We start from the raw sequence: 26,959 nt of genomic DNA, 5'->3' as shown, positions 1-26,959 counted from the left end.
AGCTCTTGTTCAGTTGAGAATTGGAATTTGAGATTAAAGCACTTTTGTTCCACTCAGTTCACTTCAAAGATTCATTTACTTGCATGTTTTGTGGTGTTGGTTGGTTCATGTCAGAGGTCAAACAGACAAAGAAAATTATATAATGATTTTTGACTTGGCACTTAAAACGTGTAGGTACTTAATAAAATGAAAACAATTGTGTCATAATTGAGATGGTTTTTTATTCAAGCTAAACAATTCTCTAATTTTGAATACCATCCTTAGAATCACAACAATTAAGTGCTTGTCTGTTGTCATCCTAACTTCCAAATATAATTGAAACAAAAAAATAAAATAGCAAGAAGTGTTTGTGTGTGTGTGTGTGTGTGTGAATTATATATAGGATTCTTTTCTTTACAGTAACTCAAATTTCATAATGTAACTTAAGGGTAAATTAACGTGCACATACACACATTTATTTCTATTTCTTACTGAAATCTATTGAAATCTACTGAAATTGTTTACATCTGCGTCTGTATTTTAGTGAAAAGCGTGAATGTTTATTTGCCTCGCTTCCATGTGTGATGCGTCGTGACGTCACTCGGGTCTAGCACAGCAACAAAGGAGGATGCGGAGCTGCGTGCGGAAGCCAAATCCCGTTAAACGGCACTTCTTTCGCCTTACGAGACCGACATAACACGTAACCATGTAAACAGTTGTCCTTATTTATATGTATAAATGAAGTGGCGCAGGTTTCGTTGGAGGAAGCGGGGTGAGAGAGAGAATGTACTGGGTCGCTGGTTTCGCCTCCTCCCGGTCGTTCGTGGTTGATCTTGGCCGGAATCAGAGCCCGTCCATCGGGTTGTGTGGCTCTGATGAGCGTCACTTATTTTATGGGTACATAGTTGCCGTCCCTGATCAGGATTTCTGCGGGATCATGTCGGGATTGGTGTCGGATTCCTGGTGGAGGAAGACGCTGTACATCACCGGAGGTGCCCTGCTGGCTGCGGCTGCATATCTGCTGCACGAGCTGCTCTCCATCAGGTCAGTGCTGTTGCCTGTTGTGATTTCAAACGATATATGAAATGACCTACTGTCATTGTTTAGAATATTTAATCACACATGCAATATACATTTGAAGCTGTCTAGGAGAAGATGTAAATATATTTCAGTTTAACAGTGCAAGTGAGGTTATCATTTGTTTTCCTTGAGCTCGCATATCAAGTCACGTTTTCTAAATTACATGCACATGCTGTGTTTGGCCGCACAGGAGCATATGAAAACGCCCTGTAATCAAAACTCAGCCGGAATTTGCCTTGTTTACATTCGCACAGAAAAACTTAAATACATTCGTTTTTAATTGCGGTACGTGATCATGAGTGTTTACTTCACTGGATCGCGAGTGTGTCGTACGAGCGACATTTTTATTGGCTCATCTGCAGGCCTACTAAAAATTCAAGGGGGGCTGCAAATCTGTTAGCAGTTATAAATTACTTCCCTTTTATTGTTTGTTTGGACCTGCAGCCTGTTTTACAGGCACCAGACGTTCTCATCCTCATTTAATACTTTGCTGGGTGGATTTCAGCACCCTACGCCGTGGACAGCGTCACGTTTAAGTATTGAGCTCTAAAACTTTGGGGTCAAACTGATGCTTTACACTTTTTTTATTTATGCAGTTTGAAAGAAATGGAAATAAGTCTTTGTTAAACATAAATATGTGCACTAAATATAGATTAAACATAAACTGACGTTGTTAGGGTATCAGAATGTTAATTTCATTAATTCTTAATTTTGTCAGGAGAATCCTAAGTAATGATTAATAACAGACCCATAGGTCTAATACTCTGAAATCATGTTATGTAAGCAATTGAATTATTATTATGCAAAGGAACACTCACAGAAATATTTCACCCAAAATTTAAGATTTATGTAATTTTATTACATAACAAATTCCCATTTATATTTTTTTCATAATTTTAACACAAATCTACCAAATAAACTTTATACGATTTATTTTCATTAGGATAATAAAACCTATTTATTTTAAATGCATAATCCTCAGGGTTTATGTAATTAGTTTATGTAAAGTGTAATTATTCTTAATTAATAATAAAAAGTTTATTTATTTAAAATACATAAAGTTTATTGTATAAATTGCATAATAATTAAGAGAACTAAATCAGGATAATTAAAAAAGTTAAATAACATTTATTTGAATCATGTTTAATGTATGCTTATATACTAAACCAAATTACATTTATTCACTTAGCTAACGCTTTTATCCAAAGCGACTTATTATTATTTAATAATAAGTTATTTAACTTATTATTATTGCCACATATGTCAGAGGTCGCACACCTCTGGAGCAACTAGGGGTTAAGTGTCTTGCTCAGGGACACATTGGTGTCTCACAGTGGATTCGAACCCGGGTCTCTCACACCAAAGACATTGTCTTATCCACTGTGCCAACACCACCCCATCTCCAAATTAAACAGTGCATCACATTTATGCAATTGTTTCCACATCGTATAAAAAAAAATAGAATTAGACAAACACAAAAACAACTCTATTAGGTTATTTGTGAACTTACCCACTGTGCAAAGTTACGTCCAGTGGACGTCTTTTTATGTCTTTGCAGACGTTGAAAAGATGTCCACTGAGGAGCCAGAATGAAAGTTTTTATGACGTCTTTTTTTGACGTCTTCTGTACGTCCGATTTAGACGTTCACAGAACCTCCTTACAAGGTTAAAAACTAGTTCAAAAGTGGTCAGTGGAAATATTTCAACATCATTTAAGGTTCATTTAGACATAATTTATACTGTTTCTGGACCAAATCAACACTCTCAGGATGCATTAGATTTAGACTCATGTTATTTCAATGTAATTTCCAGACACTGTGTTTGTCCTAAAATCAAGAAAATAAAATAATCTTCATGAAATAATGGAATAACTGATGATTGAGCATGTGGTAAAATCAACTGCAAATCAAAGACATTACATCTCTGAAGATCTCAGCAGAGGAGGATCAAACATCTCCACAAACAGCTTCACTCATTAGATTGACTTTATTTCTGTCAGACATCTAGAGAAGCTCTTATTGAGAATTAACAGAGGTTTAAATGTTGATATTTGATTCATTTGAAGTCACCATTGTGGTGGACAGTGTTTGGTTTAGTTGGGATCTTGGTCCTCATACTTCTTGTGTTAGCTTGTCTCTGGCTGTTATAACTGTGTATTTGTGAAACACTGTTGTTGTAGCAAAGACAAATTTAAGAGAGCTAAGTTGTTATCAGCTCTTTGTTGGTGATGATAAAGTCATCACATTACAAGTATCTGAGGTCATGAAATAAGTGTTGTTTTGTTTGTATATATCTCCTAAACCTTTTGACTCTACAGTACAGGCACCAAGAGCAAAATACTTATTTTGAAGTTGGACAAAATGCATGCATTTGAAATATTTTGAGCAAAAGCATCAGGTACTCACACACACAGACATCTAGATTTAGCATATGCATCACAACAATGGTGACAATCAAAACGGCTTCATAGCACAAACTCATCCTTATTTTCCAGACCTTTTTAGTTTTAATTGTCACCATTGATGTGATGCATATCCACAATCTTGATGTCTGTGTGTGACTACATGAAGTGTTTCTTAAAAATAAGTACATTCTTTATTTCTACAAAGTGTCTGTCCATGAAAATAAATACATAGTTGCAACAAAACATTAAAAACTTATTGTGCTATAGTTTAATCAACATTAAAAGAAAGATGTTAGCACTTGAGCTTTCATTTACATTTAGCTCTCTCTGCCACAATAAGAGTGTTTTATAACACACAGTTACAACAGCCAAAAATAAGCTAACACAAGAAGTATGAGGACCAAGATCCCAACTAAACCAAACACTGTCCACCACAATGGTGACGTCAAATGATGTTGATGTAAATGATGTAAATTGATCCTCCTCTGCTGAGATCTTCAGAGATTTAATGTCTCAATCATCAGTTATTTCATTATTTCATGAAGATTATTTTATTTTCTTGATTTTAGGACAAACACAGTGTCTGGAAATTACATTGAAATAACATCTAAATCTAATGCATCCTGAGAGTGTTGATTTGGTCCAGAAACAGTATAAATTATGTCTAAATGAACCTTAAATGATGTTGAAATATTCCCACTGACCACTTTTGAACTAGTTTTTAACCTTGTAAGGAGGTTCTGTGAACGTCTAAATCAGACGTACAGAAGACGTCAAAAAAAGACGTCATAAAAACTTTCATTCTGGCTCCTCAGTGGACATCTTTTCAACGTCTGCAAAGACATAAAAAGACGTCCACTGGACGTAACTTTGCACAGTGGGTAAGTTCACAAATAACCTAATAGAGTTGTTTTTGTGTTTGTCTTATTCTATTTTTTTTATAAGATGGGGAAACAATTGCATAAATGTGATGCATTGTTTATTTTGGAGATGGGGTGGTGTTGGCGCAGTGGATAAGACACATGTCTTTGGAGTGAGAGACCTGGGTTCGAATCCACTGTGAGACACCAATGTGTCCCTGAGCAAGACACTTAACCCCTAGTTGCTCCAGAGGTGTGCGATCTCTGACATATGTGGCAATTGTAAGTCGCTTTGGATAAAAGCGTCAGCTAAGTGAATAAATGTAATTTGGTTTAGTATATAAGCATACATTAAACATGATTCAAATAAATGTTATTTAACTTTTTTAATTATCCTGATTTAGTTCTCTTAATTATTATGCAATTTATACAATAAACTTTATGTATTTTAAATAAATAAACTTTTTATTATTAATTAAGAATAATTACACTTTACATAAACTAATTACATAAACCCTGAGGATTATGCATTTAAAATAAATAGGTTTTATTATCCTAATGAAAATAAATCGTATAAAGTTTATTTGGTAGATTTGTGTTAAAATTATGAAAAAAATATAAATGGGAATTTGTTATGTAATAAAATTACATAAATCTTAAATTTTGGGTGAAATATTTCTGTGAGTGAAGAAATCTGTAGGAAATGTCTGTTTCTTTTAGACATTTTGGTAACACTATGTGTCATGCATTATGAAGGTATTTATAATGTATGTTGTAATGCATTAAAATATATTTACAGATTCCTTATGTCAGAAATTGGTTGTTTGTCATGTGTTTTAATGCATAATATTTTAATAATTTAGTTTTATGGATTAAAACACACAACATTTTATATGTGTGTGTGTGTGTGTAAATATTTGTATAAACACAAATTCCATTATTATATAATGCATTATACATAAAAGCTGTAAGTTAAGTGATACCTACATTTCTGTTTTTGTATTAAACACATTTGCCCTGACAGGGTCTAATAAACATGATAACTGTGTTATTATTTGGATATCTGTATTTGTTATTGGGGCTTTGAATGTAGAAATCATGACTGCTTTTTATTAATAATGATGGATAATGTGGACGGATTTGTCCTGTTGTCCTCCAACACACATCCTGCCGTTTTCTCATAATAATATTATATTGCCTTTTACCCTGCACTCCACATGATTTTGGGGTAAATAGCTACTTTTAAAGTTATGTTCCTGTAAAATCTTGGTAAAACATGATCTGATGGATTCTCCCAAAGAAAAAATATGCTGATAAAATGCATACCATGAATATACTGTGAGTAATGTTTAGAAAAAATGTATGCCAAATAAATACAAATGTTTTGTTCCATTATGTCTGACTGTGGTGTTAACCATCATTGTTTTGAGTGGCCTATTATAGATCTGTTCATACTGAAATCTCAGACAGATCTTCTGATTTTACCATTTATTGTTGATCTCCTCAAAGGAAAGAGCAACAGTTGGATTCTAAAGATGCCATTATCATTCACCAGTTCTCCAGGCCAAAAAATGGGGTGCCAAGCCTGTCACCTTTCTGCCTGAAAATGGAGACCTATCTGCGCATGGTTGATCTGCCCTATCAAGTATGCATAAAGAAGCAGTTTGGACTTTTGAGTCCATTTCCTTTGATCAGTGGTTACTTGCTGTTGAAATGTCAATGAAATTCATGAAAGCCCTTGGAAAATAAGATTCCGGGTTTTTTTTTCAGTTCACATCTAGATGCTCTAGATTATTTTTAATCAATAATAATAATTATTATTATTAGCAACAATAATAATACGTGTTGTTATTATTATGATTTTCAATTGCTAAATTAACATTTTATTTATGGTTTACATCTTTTCACCCTCAATATGCTTCTTTTTTTTTGCAGAATTACTTTGATGGAAGCCTCTCTTCCGAGGGCAAGATGCCTTGGGTTGAGTATAATTACGAGCAGGTGTGTGGAACTGAATTTATAATTGACTTTCTGGAGGAGAAACTTGGTATGAGTCTGAACAAGAGTCTGAGCACTCAGGAGCAGGCAGTAGCTCGTGCCATCACCACCATGGTGGAGGAACACTTATACTGGTGAGTCATGTGCTGCCATTGTGAATGAGTCACTTTTCTGCTGCTGAGCAGGATCAAATATGCAGCTACTAGAGTCAGTAGAGTTCTGCAGTTTTTACATTTGGTTTTGGAGTTTTCAATTTTTTGGACCTTAAGGGAATATGGAAAAATGAAAATTGCTCAAAATGTGCACACCCTCAGGCTGTCCAAGATGTAGATGAGTTCTTGTTTCTTTATCATTACACATTTGTAGAAGCTGCAGTGAATGGGTCCTGTCAGGATAAGAGTCCAAACAGCTGATCAAAGCATCACAATAAATCGCATGACTTCACACGACTCCAGTCCATCAATTAATTTGCTTCTTTGTGTGTTTGCTCTAAACTTCAAACCGTATTGCTTTCTTATATTGCTTTTGTCCAGTGAAAAGTCATCTCATCTGAATCAGGAGAGAAATATGCACGGATAAAGCACCGTTTATTAGTGAAAACCGTCATAAAATTATGTTCGTGGATTTTGATATTAGAGGACAACAGGGGTTGAACATTTTCACTGGAGGAAGTGTTATTATGGATTATGGACAAAAGTAATTATTTTAAATGAAAATTCCTAAACAATGGATTTTTTTTTCTATTAAACATGTAGCTTTTCACTTCACAAGATGCTAGCTGATGGCCTGTTACTTTGTGTTGTTTTCATCAACTCTTCCGAATCCATCCATTCACAGAATTACAAAATTTCTTTGTGGACAGTTTCTTAAAGTTTTGAAGCATAGATACAACAATTAAGATTGATTATCACATTGATCAACAAACAAATAAATAAATATATACATACATAAAATACATAAAATATAGTATATTTAACTACCAAATTATGAATATACCATGTTTTTAATAATTCTATATTAATGATTTATTTGTCTGAATTTTAGACCTATTTTGTACTTTTGTGCATCCTGTCCAGCAGTACAAAGCTGCCATGCACATGACTGCTTATAACTATATGTCAAATACTGAGATTTATGAAATGTTTCATTCCAAATGATTCTTTAAGTTTTGAACTTCTCTTGAAATATAGCCATACAACCTATTTATTTGCATAATAAACATGAATGAAATGTTGTATGAGTCCATAATCATAAACCATTAAAATAAAAAAATTAAAGCTTGGATTGGACTGCTGACATGATTTGCAGTGCAGGCAGCAGATTTATCAAATAAATGACTAGTGCTGAAACATTATCCTACACATTGTATACACTTACTTACAACCTAAATTTTTCGTCATCATTCATTTAGCATTATTATATTCCTTCAAATGAAATACATTTTTTGTTTGTTTCATTTTCTCTTGCATTCTGTCTTCACATTGTCTAGAAGTGCTTTACACTGTGCTTTATACAGTATAGCATCCCACATGGCTATTGATGGAATAATTCATGGGTTTGAATATGTGTCCACTCCAGAGTAGTGCTGTTTATGTCAGCCGAAGAGCTTGCTGAGCAAGAACATTGATTAAGCTATAAATAAGATTGATGGATGTCATGCTGGGAAATCTGGATTATGACACTGGTGGGTTTTGATCAGAAAATGAACCTTCTAACTTATTTGACCCATTTCAGTAAAAAGACATGTAATATCAGATTAAAACTCAGAAATGTAATTAAAGCGTGTAGCCTACAATACTGTTTCATGGAGTTCATGTATTATGTCCTTACAAATTAAAATGCGATGGTGGTCAATGCAATGTTGAATTTAGTAGTTATTTTTTGTGCCGAATTTACACACTGCAACTTTGAATCTGATTTAAACTTGATGAAAGTTTGATTGTAAATTCCAATTGTAAATACTGGTGGCATTGTAAAGAGGGAGATGTACTGTCACGGCATTGGCTGCTTTACTCAGGAAGAAGTTTACACCCTCATGGAGAAGGACATGCGCACATTGATTAAGCTATAAATAAGATTGATGGATGTCATGCTGGGAAATCTGGATTATGACACTGGTGGGTTTTGATCAGAAAATGAACCTTCTAACTTATTTGACCCATTTCAGTAAAAAGACATGTAACATCAGATTAAAACTCAGAAATGTAATTAAAGCGTGTAGCCTACAATACTGTTTCATGGAGTTCATGTATTATGTCCTTACAAATTAAAATGCGATGGTGGTCAATGCAATGTTGAATTTAGTAGTTATTTTTTGTGCCGAATTTACACACTGCAACTTTGAATCTGATTTAAACTTGATGAAAGTTTGATTGTAAATTCCAAGTGGTGAGTTCAAAGCCATGAACCCAGAGAGCTCTTGAAGCCATTTTGGATGAATGGTTTTTATTAATGCATTGCCTACTGTGCAAAGAAGTTAATTAGAAGACGGCTTTAATTAATTTGATTCAGATAATCACAGAGCAGAGAATTAATTCAAAGTTTAATCTCAAAGGCCAAACTGAGTTTGTTTTCTGTGTGATACTAAAGCTGCACACAGTTGTAATAAACTCTGAATTGTAATTAAGCCCATATTATGGTTAATTACTTGTGTTGTTGATCAATTATTTGTTGAAGATTTCCTTCTTTGTAAGGTTTTTTTTTTTTTTTTTTTTTTTTTTTTTTTTTTATAAAAGCAGCTGAAAATAAATTTATGCAAGTTAAATAAAGTACATGCATAAATATTACAGCACAGTAAAGTTCTGATATATTTGATGGATGTTGTAATGTGAATCAGTAAAATTGTGCATCTGCATTTTGTGAATTGTTCCTCTCATCTCTCCTTAAAACTTTGCTTGCTTAAGAAAAATGACCTATAAAAGCCAAACTATAATAATGATAATAATTATTATTATTGATGTGTTGTCTTTAAAAGTGACTTTTTATGACTTTTCCCCACACAAATATGGCTTTTATACATAAAAGCTATAGATTTAGGAAATCTTTAGGAAATGAATCATGACCTAATTTATTCATCTCTTTCTTGCCACAAAAGGACCATTGCATACTGTCAGTGGGTGGATAATGTTCAAGAGACTCAAAGGATGTTGGACCTTCCTGGGCCCCTCAGTGACCTGCTGAAGTGGATCCTGTGTCAGCTGACTGGTGGCATTGTAAAGAGGGAGATGTACTGTCACGGCATTGGCTGCTTTACTAAGGAAGAAGTTTACACCCTCATGGAGAAGGACATGCGCACACTGGCCACACTGTTAGGTGAGGAGGACAAAAGATAAGGTTAATGTATTATATATATATATATATATATATATATATATATATATACAGTACAGACCAGACCAAAAGTTTGGAAACATTACTATTTTTAATGTTTTTGAAAGAAGTTTCTTCTGCTCATCAAGCCTGCATTTATTTTATCAAAAATACAGAAAAAAATGTATTATTACAATTTAAAATAATCGTTTTTATATTTTTTTATACTTTAAATTATCATTTATTTCTGTGATGCAAAGCTGAATTTTTAGGATCATTATCACATGATCCTTTAGAAATCATTCTAATATGATGATTCATTATCAAAGTTGGAAACAGTTCTGCTGCTTAATATTTTTTCAGAACATGTGATACTTTTTTAGGATACTTTGATGAATAAAAAGTAAAAAAAGTAAAAAAAAGAAGCTATGTTTTTAAAATATAAATATTTTGTAATAACAATATACACTACTGGTCAGTAATTTGGGGTCAGTAATTTTTTTTTCTTTCTTTTTTTTTATAAAATCAATACTTTTATTCAGCAAGGATGTGTTAAATTGATAAAAAGTGATAGTAAAGAAAATATATTATTAAAATATATATTATTAGAATTTTTTTATTTATTTTGGATAAATGCAGTTCTTTTTAACCTTGTATTCATCAAATATATTAGACAGCAGAACTGTTTCCAACACTCATAATAAATCAGAATATTAGAATGATTTCTAAATGATCATGTGATAGACTGGATGTTACATGTGACACTGAAGACTGGAGTAATGATGCTGAAAATTCAGCTTTGCATCACAGGAATAAATTATGTTTTTAAAGTATATTCAAATAGAAAACTATTATTTTAAGTTGTAATAATATTTCACAATATTACTGTTTTTTCTGTATTTTTGATCAAATAAATGCAGGCTTGATGAGCAGAAGAAACTTCTTTCAAAAACATTAAAAATAGTAATGTTTCCAAACTTTTGGTCTGTACTGTATGTGTATATAAAGATTTTTGTCTATCATGAATCATGATAAGTGATTTGTTAAAACTGTTGGTTTTATATTATTAAAAAAATATATACTACATTGAATAAAATACTTTTATTCAGCAAGTATGCGTTAAATAGATCAAAAGTGAAAGTAAAGACTGTAAAATTTGTATCCATTCCATGTGACACTGACATGTCATTATGAGGGGGGGGGGGGGGGGGCTTTTTTATGTTATTCCTCTGGTAATTGAATAAACTGAAAATCTAGATATTTTAATATTTTCTTGTATTTTCAGTTTGTTTCTGAGACCATTTTCTAAGAAGTCTGTTATTTGTCCTAAATTATGGCTGGGGGTTAAAGGATTAGTTCACTTCCAGAATAAACATTTCCTGATAATTTACTCACCCCCATGTCATCCAAGATGTTCATGTCTCTTTTTCTTAAGTTGCAAAGAAATGAAGGTTTTTGAGGAAAACATTCCAGGATTTTTCTCCATATGGAATGTTTTCTTCAAAAACCTTCATTTCTTTTTGACTGAAGAAAGAAAGACATGAATATCTTGGATGGTAAATAGTAAACTATCAAGAAATGTTTAATTTGGAAGTGAACTATTCCTTTAATAATTATTTTCTGCACCGTCAGGGGATAAGAAGTACATCATGGGTCCCAAGCTGTCCAGTGTGGATGCCACAGTGTTCGGTCACCTTGCACAAGCCATGTGGACACTACCTGGCACACGGCCCGAGCAGCTCATTAAAGGTGAGCAAGACCTCACAACTGCAGTTTTGTAGTCCTAATAGGGCGATTTAAATAATTGGAAATATTTGGGGAGATTCATGCATGGCTTAATGTTTGATGTTGTTGTATTTTAAGGGATAGTTCACCCAAAAATGAAAATTCTGTTATCATTTTTGTTCCAAACCTGTATGACTATTTCTTTCATTAAAAACAAAAGGTTATATTCTGTACAATACTGGTGGTTTGGTACTCAAAAAAGAACAACAAACTAATTTTCACTGAATAATGTTCACATAGTTTTAGAAGACTTGAAATATAGTGCACAACAAGTCATATGGATTTCTTTTATGGTGCTTTCTAGCATTTTTGGAACTTGACAGCATACAAAAAGTGCAGTGTGAGTATTCTGTCTAACATCTCCTTCTGTGTTCCAAGAAGAAAGAAAAATAAATGGGTTTGGAAAGTTATCCGAATTTTCATTTGGGATGAACCTATTTTGTGCAATGGCATGACAGTTTGTTAAATGTCCACTAGATGGGATTACATGCATTTATTTGTGCTTTTGCAGATTAAAGTTCAGTCACACATAGAATGTCAAACCACCTCAGCAGAATAGAGAGCATCAGTTAGGTTCCAGAATAATAAAAAAAAAAAATCCAGATTTTTTTTATCTGATTTTTAATGAAAACTACATTACCCATGAACAAAATTGCGCCATAAGAGTTCATAGCAACCACTCACTCTCCATGAAGCACTTCGATTAATGTAATAGAGTCAGTCTTCCTCTCAGAATTTGTAAATATTTATAAAAATATACATATATTTTGCAAAAAACTTAAAATATGTAAAAGACTTTCAGTACGCAGTCTTGTAGGTTTTGGCAACTTTCAGTTTTCAATATTCAATTTTTCTTTTTTTTCAAATCAAAGTTTCTAAAGTTGTGAATTCCCCTTGTAGCTGCTTGGTTCACTGCTTAAAACGCTTAAACACTTTTTAAAAAAAAAACCTGTAGGAAAAATGAATGGGAAAAATACTTCAGGAGCTAAGCCTCTTAAAAAAGTGGATGGGTTTTATTACACTTTACAGAAACTTGTAGCTGTATTCTTCATAAAAATTCATTATTCTGAGTAGAGACGGAATGGAACAAAAACCAGCCATTAAGCAGACCATGTTTGACAGGTTTCAAGCTCCACAATGAACAACTATGTCTGCCCACAGGAGAACTGATCAACCTCGCCATGTACTGTGAGCGCATACGGAGGAAGTTCTGGCCCGAGTGGTTTGTGGACTTAGAGGACTTCTGTTACGACAGCGACAATGACACCAGCAGCAGGACGCCCACCTGCATGCTGGACCTTGGTCTATTTTCCAGGACAGACACTTTAGAGGAAAGCGATCTAAGCCTCCTTTCACACGGTAATACACACTCGGAAGACTCTGACCACTCCGGACGCTCGCTCTCAGACTCTGACATTGAAGCAGATGGCTCGGATGTGGAGCAGCAGGTCAAGGGTCAAATCAAATAAAGGTTGCTTTTCATCTGGTGTAACAGCATTTTGTGATGTGTAGTGGCTCCAAAACTCACATTGATATGTTTTCGCACTATGATGAACCTGAATTAAAAACAAAATGTGTGTACACAACGTTTACATCACAACGTTTAAGATTTACACCACAGAAGTTGGACGCATGTTAAAGATCATTCCTTCTGCCTTCTCTCTCAGAACTGTTTCTATGTCCACAGTTTCAGTATGATTTCTAATTAGTTTTCATTTCAAGGAAACATACATTTCGTGATTTTTCACTCCAATCAATACGTCTAATTTCTCTCAAATTATAATCAAACATTTGCTCCGGAACACAATCATGTAGCTAAAAACTAGCTTGTATGATTCTAGGATGTTTGTGCGAAGTTGACAATTTACCTTTTTTTTTTTGACAGACTGATTGATCCTTTGTGCCAGCTTGAAATCTGTGTGAATTCCTCCCTCCTGTTGAAACATAATAACTCCTGCTCCCAGATCAGCTCAAGTACATAAAATACAAATGAAGATGGATGAAAGGATTTACGAAGCATGTAATCCCTTGTTTTACACAAAAAAAATAACAAAATGAGAATCCAGTCCTCTTGTATATTTAGGCTAATACAATATAACTGAATCCCTTTCTGTCAATTTTATTTGTTAGGGCTCCAGTGTGTGTCATCAGTGTCAGACTCTTGATCAGTCTGAATGGTGCTTAATGCCTGTGTGCCAGACTGCAACCATTTGTGCATGTGTGACAGCCTTTCCTCTTCATTCATCCATCCCTGTGTCTCTTTCTGTTCGATTCTGTAATACAGACCTGTTTGCGTGTCACCACCAGAGAGCACTGTGACCATTCACATGTTGAGTTGGTCCTATGCAGCCACTTGTATTGGCATTGCGAGGGTCCCTCGCTTCAAGCTTCTGCCTTACAATAATGTTTTAAATTTTAATAACAACAGTGAACCTCTAGTGAACACAAAACGGTCAACTTTAATTGCTTAGGAGTCTGATTATACCTTTTTTTTAATCCATGTGTATCGAAGTGTAGTTTGTGCATTCCTGAGCAGATTTGCCTTAGTTGAGGGAAAATTGTTGTGATTAATAGCCGCATGATGAGTTTACCCTCTATCTGTTGAATTTACTTGAAACCCTAGCCTATACTGTTATGCAGAATTCTCTAGTTTACTTTCCATATTGTTGTTTTGCACATTTTAGATTACTGAAAGACTTTGGATAATGTAAAGATATGGATTGAAACATTAGAGTACTTCCATACAATCAGTGAGATATGCTATATGTGTGTATGTGTGTGTGTATTTATACTGTAGTTTTCTGCAATACATCATTTACCTGCATGTGTTTGTGTGTGTGTCTATATGTGTAAGCTGGTGTAAAGTTCATCAGTGGAAATCTTCCATCAAATATTTATTCCCTGTATAGAATTGAGGTTAAAGTCTCTTATAAATTTTGTGTTAATATTTAATTTGCGATTTATTTTTGGGTAAATAGTAAAAAAAAAAAAAGAAAAAGGAAAAAATATCACTGACTTAAGGAGATATATACCTAAAAATCTGTATTTTCTATCCGTTATAAATAATATTTGCAGTAAAACTCCCATTCAAATACATGCACTAAGCAATGCATTTAAATTTTACCCTGTGATGCATGTTTATTATAGACTTTCAGAGATGTGTCTGTGTGTTGGGAACATAGCTGGATTATGTTCTCATAAGATTTCAGTTTTGCTATAGATCTGATAGTAGATCTTGAAGCCATATTAGAGAGTCATTTTATTGTTTGTGGAAACAAAATGATGGTTTTATATATATGATTCTACCTAATCTGAATAAGCTATAAAATACTGTGCTTAACTGAGACTCTCTCGTGAGTGCTTAGTTATCCTGAACTGAGTGGTTGTTTCACAATGATTGCTTAAAAATATCAATTAAAATAGCTGTGGCAATTTAAATGTATATTTATGAGAAATATTTTATATAATATAATATCTTTTAAAGATCTCAGTTGTTATGTTGTTTGGTAGTGTGTTATAAATTAACTTTTTAGCTTTAGTTTTCCACTTCTGCTTTTATTGGGTATTATGCACCAGTTCTGGCCCTCAAATTTGATTGATCAAGTCGTGCTCTCTTAAACTTTTACTTTTTGTGTCACTCTGTTTGTCTCAGTAAAAAAACTTGATTTATGCAGGAATGAAGCAAGTGACTGTTTTTACGACTGATTCATTGAATCATCACTGTACAACACAGATTCATTTAGAAACTGAAATTTAGAAAGTGATTGTTTTTAATGAGTGAATCATTAACGGTACCGATTAGTTCAAAACACTGATTCATTCAGGAATTAAACAATGTGACTATCACATACTCTCGGAGTAGGTATTTCCATCAGAAGTCATCATAACTTTTGCTTGTGAATCTGTGAATTTACTTCTCTATTCACATTCTGTTTTTCACCTATAATGTGGTAGGGAAGTATTTCAGAAGCAGTGACTGTTTTTATGAGCATCATTCATTGTACCAATTTGTTCAAAACACTGATTCATTCAGGAACAAAACTGGCAGCTTGTTTTTAAGAGTCAATGATTCATTCACTGTACTGATTTGTTTGAAACCTTGCTTCGTTCACAAACGAAACATACTACTGAGCTTTAAGTTACTCGGTCTTGTTTTTTAAACTTTAGTTTTATCTTTTGTGCTGATATTCAGAACAACAATGCTCTTGCTCGCATGATATTGCTTAAATATAGGATTTAATATTCAAAAAGTCAGTGTGAATGTTTTCCAACCTGTGTGTGCATATGTGTATGCGTGTGTGTTTAGCATGAGCTACCATCTTTTCAATCAGGCTAATGAGTGGCAGCCATCCATGCGCAGAAGAGGGCTGATTAAGGCGTTTCCAGGCACTGGAGACTGCAGAGGAAACAGTAGGGGGGAGAGAGAGAGATACAGGAGAAACAGGAGAGGGAGAGGGGCCACGGATCAGGAACCAGGATCCCGCGGGATGGAGCAGGTGCAGGCTGCGAGCAAGGCCTTTGGGCCTGACGGGGCAGCCAGAGCTTAAAACAATCTGCATAGTACCTTCTTTTAATTTAGGCTCTGCTACACCCCATCTCTCTCTCTCCTCCTCGCTCTTAGTGCTGTTTAACAGATCAGTGCTCCACAAAGAGGGGTAAACAGAGAGAGGCAAATTAAAAGGGGAACTCCCATGATACTCCAAAACAAATTAGTGCAAACAAATTACACGGAGTCAACACACAAACACTGCAGCATCTGTGGCTTTGGACTGAGGATGGCAGCGGCAGGCACAGCCTGTGCACCCGCTCGGAACCAAGACAAACATCCAGCAATAGGGAGATTTTGGGTCATTCCACTTTCAGACCCTGGAGCGAATCCCTTTTAAAGCTTCTGTTTGTTCCTGCTAACAGATAGAAGCATCTTGCGCATTTAAACGCGCCCCCTCAGATAATTGAGCCCAAAATATTTGCATTTTTTACAGTTAAGTAACAAATAAAATGCATTAGTAAAATTGGCATCGTCTACCTACTTTCGTGTCAATCCAAACACTAAACACACAAAAAAACCAAACATGAATATTATGAAATATTAAAATTTAAAATAACTCTTTTCTATTTTAATGTGTTTTAAAATGCAATTTATTCATGTGAGTGTCAGAGACTTCAGAAATTATTTTAATATGCTAATAATATATTTCTTGTTATTATCAATGTTAAAAGCATTTGGGCTGTCAATTTTTTTTTTTTTTTGGAAACAGTGACATCTTTTTAATCAAAAGAACAGCATTTATTTGAAATGTAAATCTTTTGTAAAATTTAAATGTCTTTACTGTCACTTTTGATCAATGTACTGCACCCTCGAATAAAATAAAGTTCTGAACATATAGCTATTATGTACTAATTACTAATTATGTGCAGTTACTTTGTGTGTCACTCTGATATGCAAAACAGAACAGATAAGTAACATATATTCCTTCAAAACTGAGTTTTCAAAAGAGTTTGGGTGTGTTTAAATGGTTTAGAATAAAACCTGTCTTATGGGTAATCAGCCTCCAGGAAAAGGCAGAGACTAATCTAGACTCTCTCTGCCAAACACTTTCATTTATTCATTTAGTCATCTGTTCACTTGTTTGCGCACTGGCTCTTTCAAAAGTCACAAACACAGTTGAAAGTCAACACATTTATTCCACACTCCATATGGAACATACTTCCTTCACATCTCATGGAATAAACAAGGAATTGCAAGGCTTTAAATCAGGATATCTGGAATCCAGCACACATTATGCCTCGATCCCATTCTATTTGCCTGTCTCTCCAATCTGTCCTATAAAATTAAATGCACAAAGCATATAACCATAAATCTGAAGACTATCTATAATCACTGCCCATTTCTTTGAATAGTTATGTGTATGCTTCTGTTTCTGAGTCTGTGTGTGCGTGTGTGGGTTATATACATAAAAAAACCTATCTGGCTTTATCCTCAGGCCACCTGGCAGAGACAGTGACCCTTCCATCTGCCCCCCGCTGTCTTCCTGTTTGTGTGTGTTTTGTGGATCCAGAGAGAAGGGAATAAAGCGGCCCACACGGGCCCAGAGTGCAGCGCTGCATGTGCCAGGTGACTCCCCAGGCCCTCTAGAAGACGTCGCTCCCCTCATCTTTGGCAGCTAGGCTCAGGTGCAGCTCATAAAGCCTCTACTATGATGCCAACAGGTGGCGCTGTATTCTTCCCCAATTACGCCTTTGTTTTCTGGTTGGCATCCAGTTGGTTTTGGATGAGTCCCCTCACCAGCTGGACAAGAGCCAGGGGGAGTTTTGTATATGTGTGGGCTGGCCTTTCCACCAACATCGCTTCTCAAAACCTCCTTGGACAGAGCCAGAACCGATAAGCTCACGGTAAGCTCCTGTTTTGAATCAAATGTGAATGTGAAACGTTCCTGATCATATTATCTGCAAATACCCACATATGTCGGACCATTTGTCTCATAAACAGATGACGACAGAGAAGCCGCTCTCTCTTTTGTTGCTTGTGACTTACCGCCAAGGGTACGTGTTCACTGACCTACAGCTTTTCAAGATCTGCTCTGCAAGGACGTCTTTAACCCCCGTCGTCTTGGTGGATTAGAGCAGGTACTTTTTCAAAAGAGAGAAAGAGAGAGGGCGAGTCACTTTTTTGATACCTCCTGACTGAAAGGGGCATCGGTGCAACAGAGCGGGCCCCCATCCCAGAATCCCCTACTTTTCCCTCATTATCTCCTTCCCCAAGCTGCTGTTCCTCTTCCCTTGGATGTTATCTTCAGCTGCTTATGCCCTAATACCACAATTGTTGTTCTCTAAAAACAATCATTAGCAATCCCATTGAGGCTGAGGGGTTTTTAGCAGCTTTCTTTTTCTCTCTCCTGATGGTTTCTCCTAGCTCTTTATCTCTCCCTCCTCTTTTTTCCCTCCTGAAAACAGAGGGATATTGACAAAGCCTCTTTAAACTCTCTAGCATTACGGTGGATTATTTTGTGCTGAGACCCTTGGACATGTTTTTTTTCTTTATCTGCCTTTTATTATTTCCCTCACTTCATGGCTGAGGCAGACAAGCTAGGTAAACATTTTGGCGTCACACTCGATTGCGTCTCAGAAATTAAAAAAAGCAGAAACAATGGGCCCGGGACACTGACACGCTAAGACCTTGGCTCTGGGGGGGACGGCTTGCACGCCACATGACAGCACGGCCCTGGCGGGAAGAACAATGCCGGGCTGCGTTCTTTGGTGTGTGCGCTCGGAGCGGCACGCTTTAGACTATCTGCTCTAGGCCATCTGTCTATCCTCCTCCTCTTCTCTCACCCCACTGCCACGGCGGATTTGAACTTGGCTCAATTATTCATCTGTTTACAAACATGAGCGCAAACAGAACAGTTGGATCAGTTGGGTGTGAGCCTTTTTTGGGGGGCTCTGATTCTGAAAGTTTTCCCAGGCGGCGCAGTGTAAGAGATTTATTTTGCAGTTGCAGGTACTCAAGCGGCGACCTGCTGCAACAACGGCAGACGTGCAACAATATGTGTTGTTCTTATGAGCTTAAGTGGACGGCTATTTATGGATACAAGTCAATAGTTTCACTTAAATTGTGAGAGAGAAAAAGCTATGACACTTTTTGTCTCTTACTCCTGATTTATTGATCTTATTTGTGACAAATAAGAGTTGTAGTGGTTGACCTATTGCTGGGCTAGACTGCTATTGCTGACACTCCAGAATAAGACCCCACAACACATTCTCTAGCCTATAGAGGGCACTACAACATTATAATTAATTGAAGTTTGGGCTCTGTTTGAATAATCAAAAGTCAAAACTTTTTTCATTCCCAACAGTGACATACTGTTACTATTAATGCTAAGGCCAGTTTTCCATTCAGTAAATATTATGATGCATTATTTTTAGTAGATAAGAAATAATAATAACCTGTTTAGCATAACATTCTTGTTGCTTTTTCATGAAAATAAAAATACATACACTACCATTCAAAGGTTTGTGGTCTGTTATATTTTTAAAACGGTTTAAAGAAGTCTTTTAAACTCACAAAGGCTGCATTTAATTGATCAAAAATAAATACATAAATAAATAAATGCAGTAATAATTGTATAATTGTGAAATAATATGTAAGTTTAAACAATATGTCTGTCTGTCCTGTCCTGTCCTGTCTGTCTGTCCTACATTGTAATTTTTTTTTTCCTGTGATGGCAAAACTGAATTTTCAGCAGCCATTATTCCAGTCTTCAGTGTTAAATGATCCTTAAAAAAATATTGTTAAATGCTGATTTCTAAGGACTCAAAGTAACAGCATTTATTTTAAAAAAAAAAAAAAAAACATTTTTTGTAACATTATAAATGTCTTAACGGTTATTTTTGATTCATTTAATGTGTCTTTGCTGAATAAAAATTTTAATTTCTTTCAAAATACAACAACTACTTTTTTTGCCTTTATGAATATGTGAATTGTCATTTACTGAGCAAAAACATTTATTAAAGGCATAGTTCACCCCCCAAAAAATTCTGTAATCATTTACTCACCCCCATGTGATTCCAAACCTGTATTAATTCTTTCTTTTGATGAATGCAAAAGATTAAGAAGGTATTTTGTGGAATTTTGGAAACCAAATAGGTGATGGTAACCACTGACTTCCATAGTATTTTTTTTCCTTAATATGGAAGCCAGTGGCTACCATCAACTGTTTGGTTACCCACATTCTTCAAAATATCTTATGCTCAACAGAAAAAGAAACTCAAGTTTTTTGGAACAACTTGTGGGTGAGTAAATTATTACAGAATTTTCATTTTGAGGTGAATTATCTCTTTAAGAAAGTAAATAGAATCAGTTTTGATGAAATTGATGTTTGGTCAATGAACCAGAATCTCTGCCCTTGTTGCACTTCAAGTCAGAAATGCTTGTAATAAACTTCATAATCCAAGTTCTCATTTCTCATAAAGCATTAATAACTGCTAATAAGATCTTTTAAACAAAGTTGCTAAACACCAGACTGATTTTATGAACCCTCAACAAAAACTGTTGTTTTAATCAACCCTCTCAGCTCTCGCAGTCCACTTCTGTTTGGTTTCGTGTCTTGAGACTCCTAAAACTCTCTCTTGTAATCCCAAACACAAATTTGCAATAGACGATTTGTACGTCCCCCCTTATTCTTGGCGTAACGCAGAGACAGATTGCACCATAGCTGTCAGTTCTCTCACTTCTGTCCTGAGAGACAGAAAAGGTCTGCCCTGAAGCAGCAAGTGTTCCTCCCCACATATAAGCTGCATTGTCACTGTGTACTAAGCCATTCCTCTGAGAGCTTATAATGTTCATTAATCTAATTAAATATGTCTTATTGCCCAAATGAAAGGCTGGAAGCTTTGCTGTAGGATAAGTGTAGAGTAAAACTGGGTCCCAGCAGAGAGGCACACAGTCAAGTCGCACTAACGGTGCTGTGCTTCATTAGACTCCTAATTACCTATTGTTTCTCAGTAGTTTGTGCTGTTTTAATGAGAATCTACAGGCATTTAGATCTAATCTGAATTTTCTAATCTACTGGTCCATTCCCGGAGAGTCAAAATGTTATTGGTTTATTTGTAATCATACTTTTAAATGATGGAGATATGACTCACCCTGGGGCTATCGCTGGGTTTTGAGTGACTAATTGAATTCTTGGCTCCCAGAATTCTTGGCTTCTTGGCTCTCCTATACTTGGGTGTGAGTCAGAGATGAGTGCTCAGTGAGTGCTCAGTCAGTCAGTTAAGTGAGAGAATGTGTGTGCAGCTTCGGTTATGGTCTTTCGTGCTGGATCAAACCCTCAGAACTCAACTTTTAGGATCTCCATGGCAATGCCTCTCTCTAGAGGGGTGGAGGTTCAGTGTATGTAAATAGCTCAAACTAAAGCCAGAATGTGGCCAGCAATATTCTTAATCCTTGACAAAGTGATTGTTAATCTTTTTGAGGTCCATGACCACATAAACATAAAAAAATTTAAAAAAAGAGCATAAAACTTCTAAAAATACTTGATTTGACCTTTATTCTTTTGTGGAAGATATTTTGAAAAAGAAAGTCAGCCCAAAACGACATTGGATTGCAATGACTTTCATTGTATGGACAAAAACTCTAAAGGCTGGAATACACTACAAAAAATTTGCCCAGATTTTTGCCCCAATTTACATTGTGGACATGTTGCCGAGTTGGTCTACAGATTTGAGTTGACAGATTTAAAGGAAAATTGTATAGTGTATTATAGTCATACTCTTTTTAGCGGCATGATTCCATTCCATCCATCAAACAGTTGCTGGTAGCCATTGACTTCCACTGTATTTTTTATTTTCCATACACTGTCAGAAAAAATGTGCCCAGTGACTAGCTGTTATACTCCTAAGGGTAAAATTTTGGGGTGAATTATCCCTTTAAATTCATAGCAAAAAGGAAGAAACAGATACTTTCTATTGTCTTGTAATGAAGTGAGGTGAAGTGAAGTGACATTCAGCCAAGTATGGTGACCCATACTCAGAATTTGTGCTCTGCATTTAACCCATCCGAAATGCACACACACAGAGCAGTGAACACACACACACACACTGTGAGCACACACCCGGAGCAGTGGGCAGCCATTTATGCTGCGGCGCCTGGGGAGCAGTTGGGGGTTCGATGCCTTGCTCAAGGGCACCTAAGTCGTGGTATTGAGGGTGGAGAGAGAACTGTACATGCACTCCCCCCACCCACAATTCCTGCCGGCCCGGGACTCGAACTCACAACCTTTCGATTGGGAGTCCGACTCTCTAACCATTAGGCCACGACTTCCCCCCCGGGTCAATGCACATGCGAGTGTAAACTTTAAATTCTTTCAGACCTCTGTTGATGTTGGTGATGCTGCAGGGAACATTATGGAATAATGTGCATACATAACTATATTAGCATTTTTAATGACAAAACTGGCTCTAAAAATAGAAAATTAAAAGTGGACCCAAACACCTTACTTGTGAGACATCACAAATATGTGTATTCTATATGCCAGATGGTCAGAATATACACTCTTTTGGAATTTTCATTTCTTTATTAGTGTTTGGTGAACTGTGTATGTGCTTATCTATTAGCCAGAGTTTGCAGTGCCAAAGTACTCATTCGATATGTGACCTGCCACTAAAGAGTCAGGATATTTATCATCTGCTGAACTGCCTTTGTGTGGTGCTGCAAAATGGCAGCAATACATTCTCAAATGAAACTGCTTGAAGGTTAATGAGTGGCAATTGCCCAGTGAGGACTAAATCTATTAGCGTTTCATAGAGGAAATCAATCAACATGACCAACTCTCACTGATTTGTCATTTTGAAACATTGCCCGTTTGATTTCAACAGCACATTCTGTTACATGCGATCATCTGTGATGGTTTGATGTGCTCTTCATTAGGGTGATTAATGGACTTTATTCTGATTTTGGATTAGTAAACAAGCTCTTTCATCCTGTGGTGCTGTGCTGTATTAAGTCACTTCATCTCCATGTTTGACGTCTGTCAAAGATAGAAGTATAAGTCTATAACCAGATAAACCTTAGTGCTAGACCTTTTACCTCCAACATTGGCAAGTATCTATAGTGTTAAATTTTTCCCCCATTCATTCCAGACATAAAACATCAGTTAATGTAGAATTTTCACTGAAACAACCTCTACATCAAAAATGGAACAACCTGGGTAAAAGACACCACTCCTAATGAACAGAGGAACTTTGCAAACACATTTAGTCTATCTGCTTCAGTTCAAACCACTGAGCCCACACACACAAACACAGTAAAAATGTGGTGGGAGATTTGAGGGCTGGCAGAGAAGGAAGATTCTGCAGACTGTGTGATGATGTAGAGCTCTGTGCCGGGAAATCTCCTGTTATCATATGTGCTCAGACTGTGTCTCCCTCTCACTCCTATACGCTGCGTGTATTATTGATTGATGCGCTGTGTAGCTGGGGTTTCATTTGCCCTGTGGGCTCTTGAGAGTATGTACGGCCAGACGTACACTCAATCAACGACTCAAACCACAGATGGGTGCTGCCTTACAAGATTCACTCTCTCAGTATTTTGCTTGTCTTATCTGCCTTTTTGGAAGGAAATTGCTTCATAAATTATTATATATACAGTTCTTGTTTTTCAAATGTGACTGATTACTGAGCTCTTTTACAGTATAAAAGAAAAAGTATCTTTTTAAGCTTCCAAAACCTATTTAGCTATGCCTATTTTTTAGATGTAAAATATTTTATTGAGAAACAATCTTACAAAACATTTCTGTTTCAAAGAAATTCTGTTCCTAAAAAAAAGTATTACAGTTTCTGCATAGATATTAATCAGCACAACTGGTTTCAACATTGATAATGATAAGAAATATTTCTTGAGTACCAACTCGGCATATCAGAACATTTTTTTAAATGTCACTGCTTGTTTCAGAACGTTCAGAGAATGTTACAAAGTAAAATCTTGAGTAAATTACTTTATTTTAATTATACAGAACTATTTGTTTGATACTTTTTTCAAAACAAGCCATCTTGAGGCATCGTCTATGATGCCTTAAAATGCCGTCTTCATAGGCAACTCTGTAGGTTTTGGGACACAGCAGTTGTAAAATTTTTGCCTAAGATAATAACACAGAGATTCATGCCTTTTTTATAGCAGTAAACTGCATCCATCTTTGATTGATGACAGCTTTCAGACATGATGGGCTTGTTTTTTTATCACGCTGGCGCAAAGTGACCGGGGACAAAAACAGGCAGAAGAACCGCTTCAGTGGCTAATGAGAGGCATTATTCAAGCTCCTGCTCATGTCCTGCATCTCTCACAGCCGCTGCATTAGTACAGGAAAGCAGCCCAGTTACAGTGACAATCAAAGGTATTCATCCATGCTTCATTTTAGTGAAGAAAAAAAAAAACACATATGGATAACATGGCAAAATTAGGTGCAAAACAGTGCCAGTTGTCAAGACATACCGTCATGCCATCGGTTTGTCTTTTCGATCAGTTTCCTTTACTGAAAGTAATGGGACACTTAGTAAGACAGGTAACTCTGCTGTGGAAACCGCTGTCGAACTTTACATCTTTTAGCTTTGTGTTCAGGCTGCCTCCGTCACAAGCCATTGACACTGAATGTGAAAGTGTTCTCGGACCATCAGGCCAGAACGGCTCGAGGTAACGGCAACATGTTCTTGTCTAAACTTTTTGATTGAGTCTCCCTTTTGTGTGTTTATCACTGAGGGAGGATGAATTTGGGGCAGCTGTGGAAAGAGACAGGCCACCACACATGACAGGAGAGAGAGAGAGAGAGAGAGAGAGAGAGAGAGAGAGAGAGAGACAGAGAAGGAATGAATGGAGAGAGGACACCGTGGAGGAGAGAGGTGCCCGTGGTGTTGGAGGGAGCTCATCAGACAGAGCCCTTCTCCATCTGTCACAAATAATTTCTGCTCTGGAAGTAAGGAAAGGCAAAATGTCAAAATATTTGAATACATTCCATGGGAGTGTGTCACGCTCACAGAGAGAGATGCTTGGCAGCGGTGGGGTGAAAAGAGAAAGGGTTGTGCAGTGGATGAATTGGGATATTATAGCACTGTAAGAACAGTCAATTAAAAATAAGTGATATATATGATATGTATTTGTGACCCAGACTAAATAGTATGAATAGATAACAGTAATGACTGAAATTACTTTCAGACACCTTAAGTGTTTGGGATGCAATGCTCTAAGGGGCTGATAGTCATTATTTTAATAGTATAACACCTGGAGTGTTTATTTCACAATAATACAGTTTTCATAGAAGTGACAATTTGGTCAGTGTTAAATTAATTCAAATAAAGAATTGTATATTTACTTAGAAAGTGTTGTTTTTTACACATAGATTCTCTCAAACATAATTTCCCTTTGCAGTGTTTTTGATGACACTGCATGGCATTTCACACAAAATATTAAGCAGCACAACTATTTCCAACATAATTAGATAGTAACGTCTTTTTTCTTAAGCATCAAATCAGCAGAAAATACTGCTTTCTGAATGATCATGTAACACATTGAAGATGGGAGTTTTTACTGTATTTTTGATCAAATTCATCAGTTTGGTGAATAAGAAACTTCTTTCAATTTAAAAAAATCTTACTGCCCCCAAACTTTTGAATGGTCAATGTTTGAAGCAGCAACCTTGTTTCCTATCTTTTGAAAAAGTGTGATGCAGTGAAATCGTTTATAAAGATTTGAAGGACTAAGCTTTTAATTCAGCTGATATCTTCTGAATCTTTATATACAAAAACAAAACCCTTGATCTTTCACTAGCTGTTCAGACATCAGTGGCAATTTCTCATCATAGTTGTTCTTATAGCTACAGTAGTCTCAGTCTCAGACATCACACTCATGGACCGTTGGCAAACGTCTGATGCATATGGGACACAAAAGTGGAAACACTTCAGGAGTGTCAAAGTCGTCGTCGGATTGGTTGAATTATACAGGATTTCCGAGAGTTTTACACACCAGTTTGTTATTGTGGTGACATTTCCACACCTTGAAACACGATGCTGAAAGAAACACACTGTGATTGGTTGTTTGACATGTCGGTCAAATGGCCTCATGGGCTGTCCTTGGCCAATGAAAGTTGCCATAGACTCCAGACCTACAGCCGATCAGGGGATAAAAACTTTTCATTTTTAATGCGTTATTTAAAGAACACAGGATTATATAATAGAATTTAGTGAAGATTATGGTCCTGATCCACACTCCTAATCAATAGTTGGGGGTAATGCACCTAAAAGTTGTACGCTAACCGCCATTAAACTCCTAAAAGAAGAAGAAGAAGACCTCAGAAGAAGACCTCAGAAGAAGAAGACCTTCAGTCTACAGGTCTGGTTATACAAGACTTTACAGTAGCGTGTGTCAGTCTATGCCACTAGATCAGTGCATCTCTTGTCTCTGGGCCACTAAAACACTGTGATTAATTATTTCTCTCTTATCAGAATCGCAGTGGAATAAAACAATGTTTGTCTGTTTACACTTGCCTCTGGCTGAGCCTGAAATCTGCATGCATTTGATGGCGAAAAAATTAATCTCTTATCTGGGGGAAGATCAAGGTTATAACTTCCTCAAAGCAGAGGATACTGAATTCCTGAAACCAATTAAACTCAGTGTAGTGAAGTTCAGCTGGAGGACAAAGCACTGTAACAATAGGAGAACATGATGACAGCCAACACCACTGTCTCCCTTCTTTTCCACCCTTGCTAATTATATTTGCAGATTCTGTCATTTAGACAAAAGGCGAATAACTTTGGTAATCATCATGAAACATTTAAATCACTCCCTGGCCGGTGCAAATAGTCGACCTTTCTAAATGAAGTCAGTTGCAAGATATATGTGGGGTTAATCAAATATAATTTTGATAAGCTGAAAATGGATATTAAATGGGAATAACTGTGAGCCGTGTTTACAGCTACTATTAGCGGCAGGTATGATCTTCATGAAAAAGCAACGAATATGCCTTTTGAATGCCACTAGGGATTTGAAAAGAACCAAAAC

General features: G+C 36.0%; 1 protein-coding gene across 1 annotated transcript; it reads left to right on the top strand.

Annotated features, from left to right (window-relative positions):
- The first annotated feature begins 5 nt into the window (after positions 1-5).
- faxcb (failed axon connections homolog, metaxin like GST domain containing b) lies at positions 6-13,423 on the top strand. The gene is made up of 6 exons (XM_059508082.1): positions 6-1,023; positions 5,833-5,968; positions 6,259-6,455; positions 9,416-9,633; positions 11,263-11,379; positions 12,577-13,423. The coding sequence occupies exons 1-6, from the start codon at positions 764-766 to the stop codon at positions 12,882-12,884; spliced, it is 1,236 nt and encodes a 411-aa protein (XP_059364065.1). The 5' UTR covers positions 6-763; the 3' UTR covers positions 12,885-13,423.
- Positions 13,424-26,959: the final 13,536 nt, after the last annotated feature.

Source organism: Carassius carassius, chromosome 24 (genome assembly GCF_963082965.1).
Source record: "Carassius carassius chromosome 24, fCarCar2.1, whole genome shotgun sequence".
NCBI lineage: Eukaryota > Metazoa > Chordata > Actinopteri > Cypriniformes > Cyprinidae > Carassius > Carassius carassius.
This window is presented reverse-complemented; position numbering and strand designations above follow the sequence as displayed.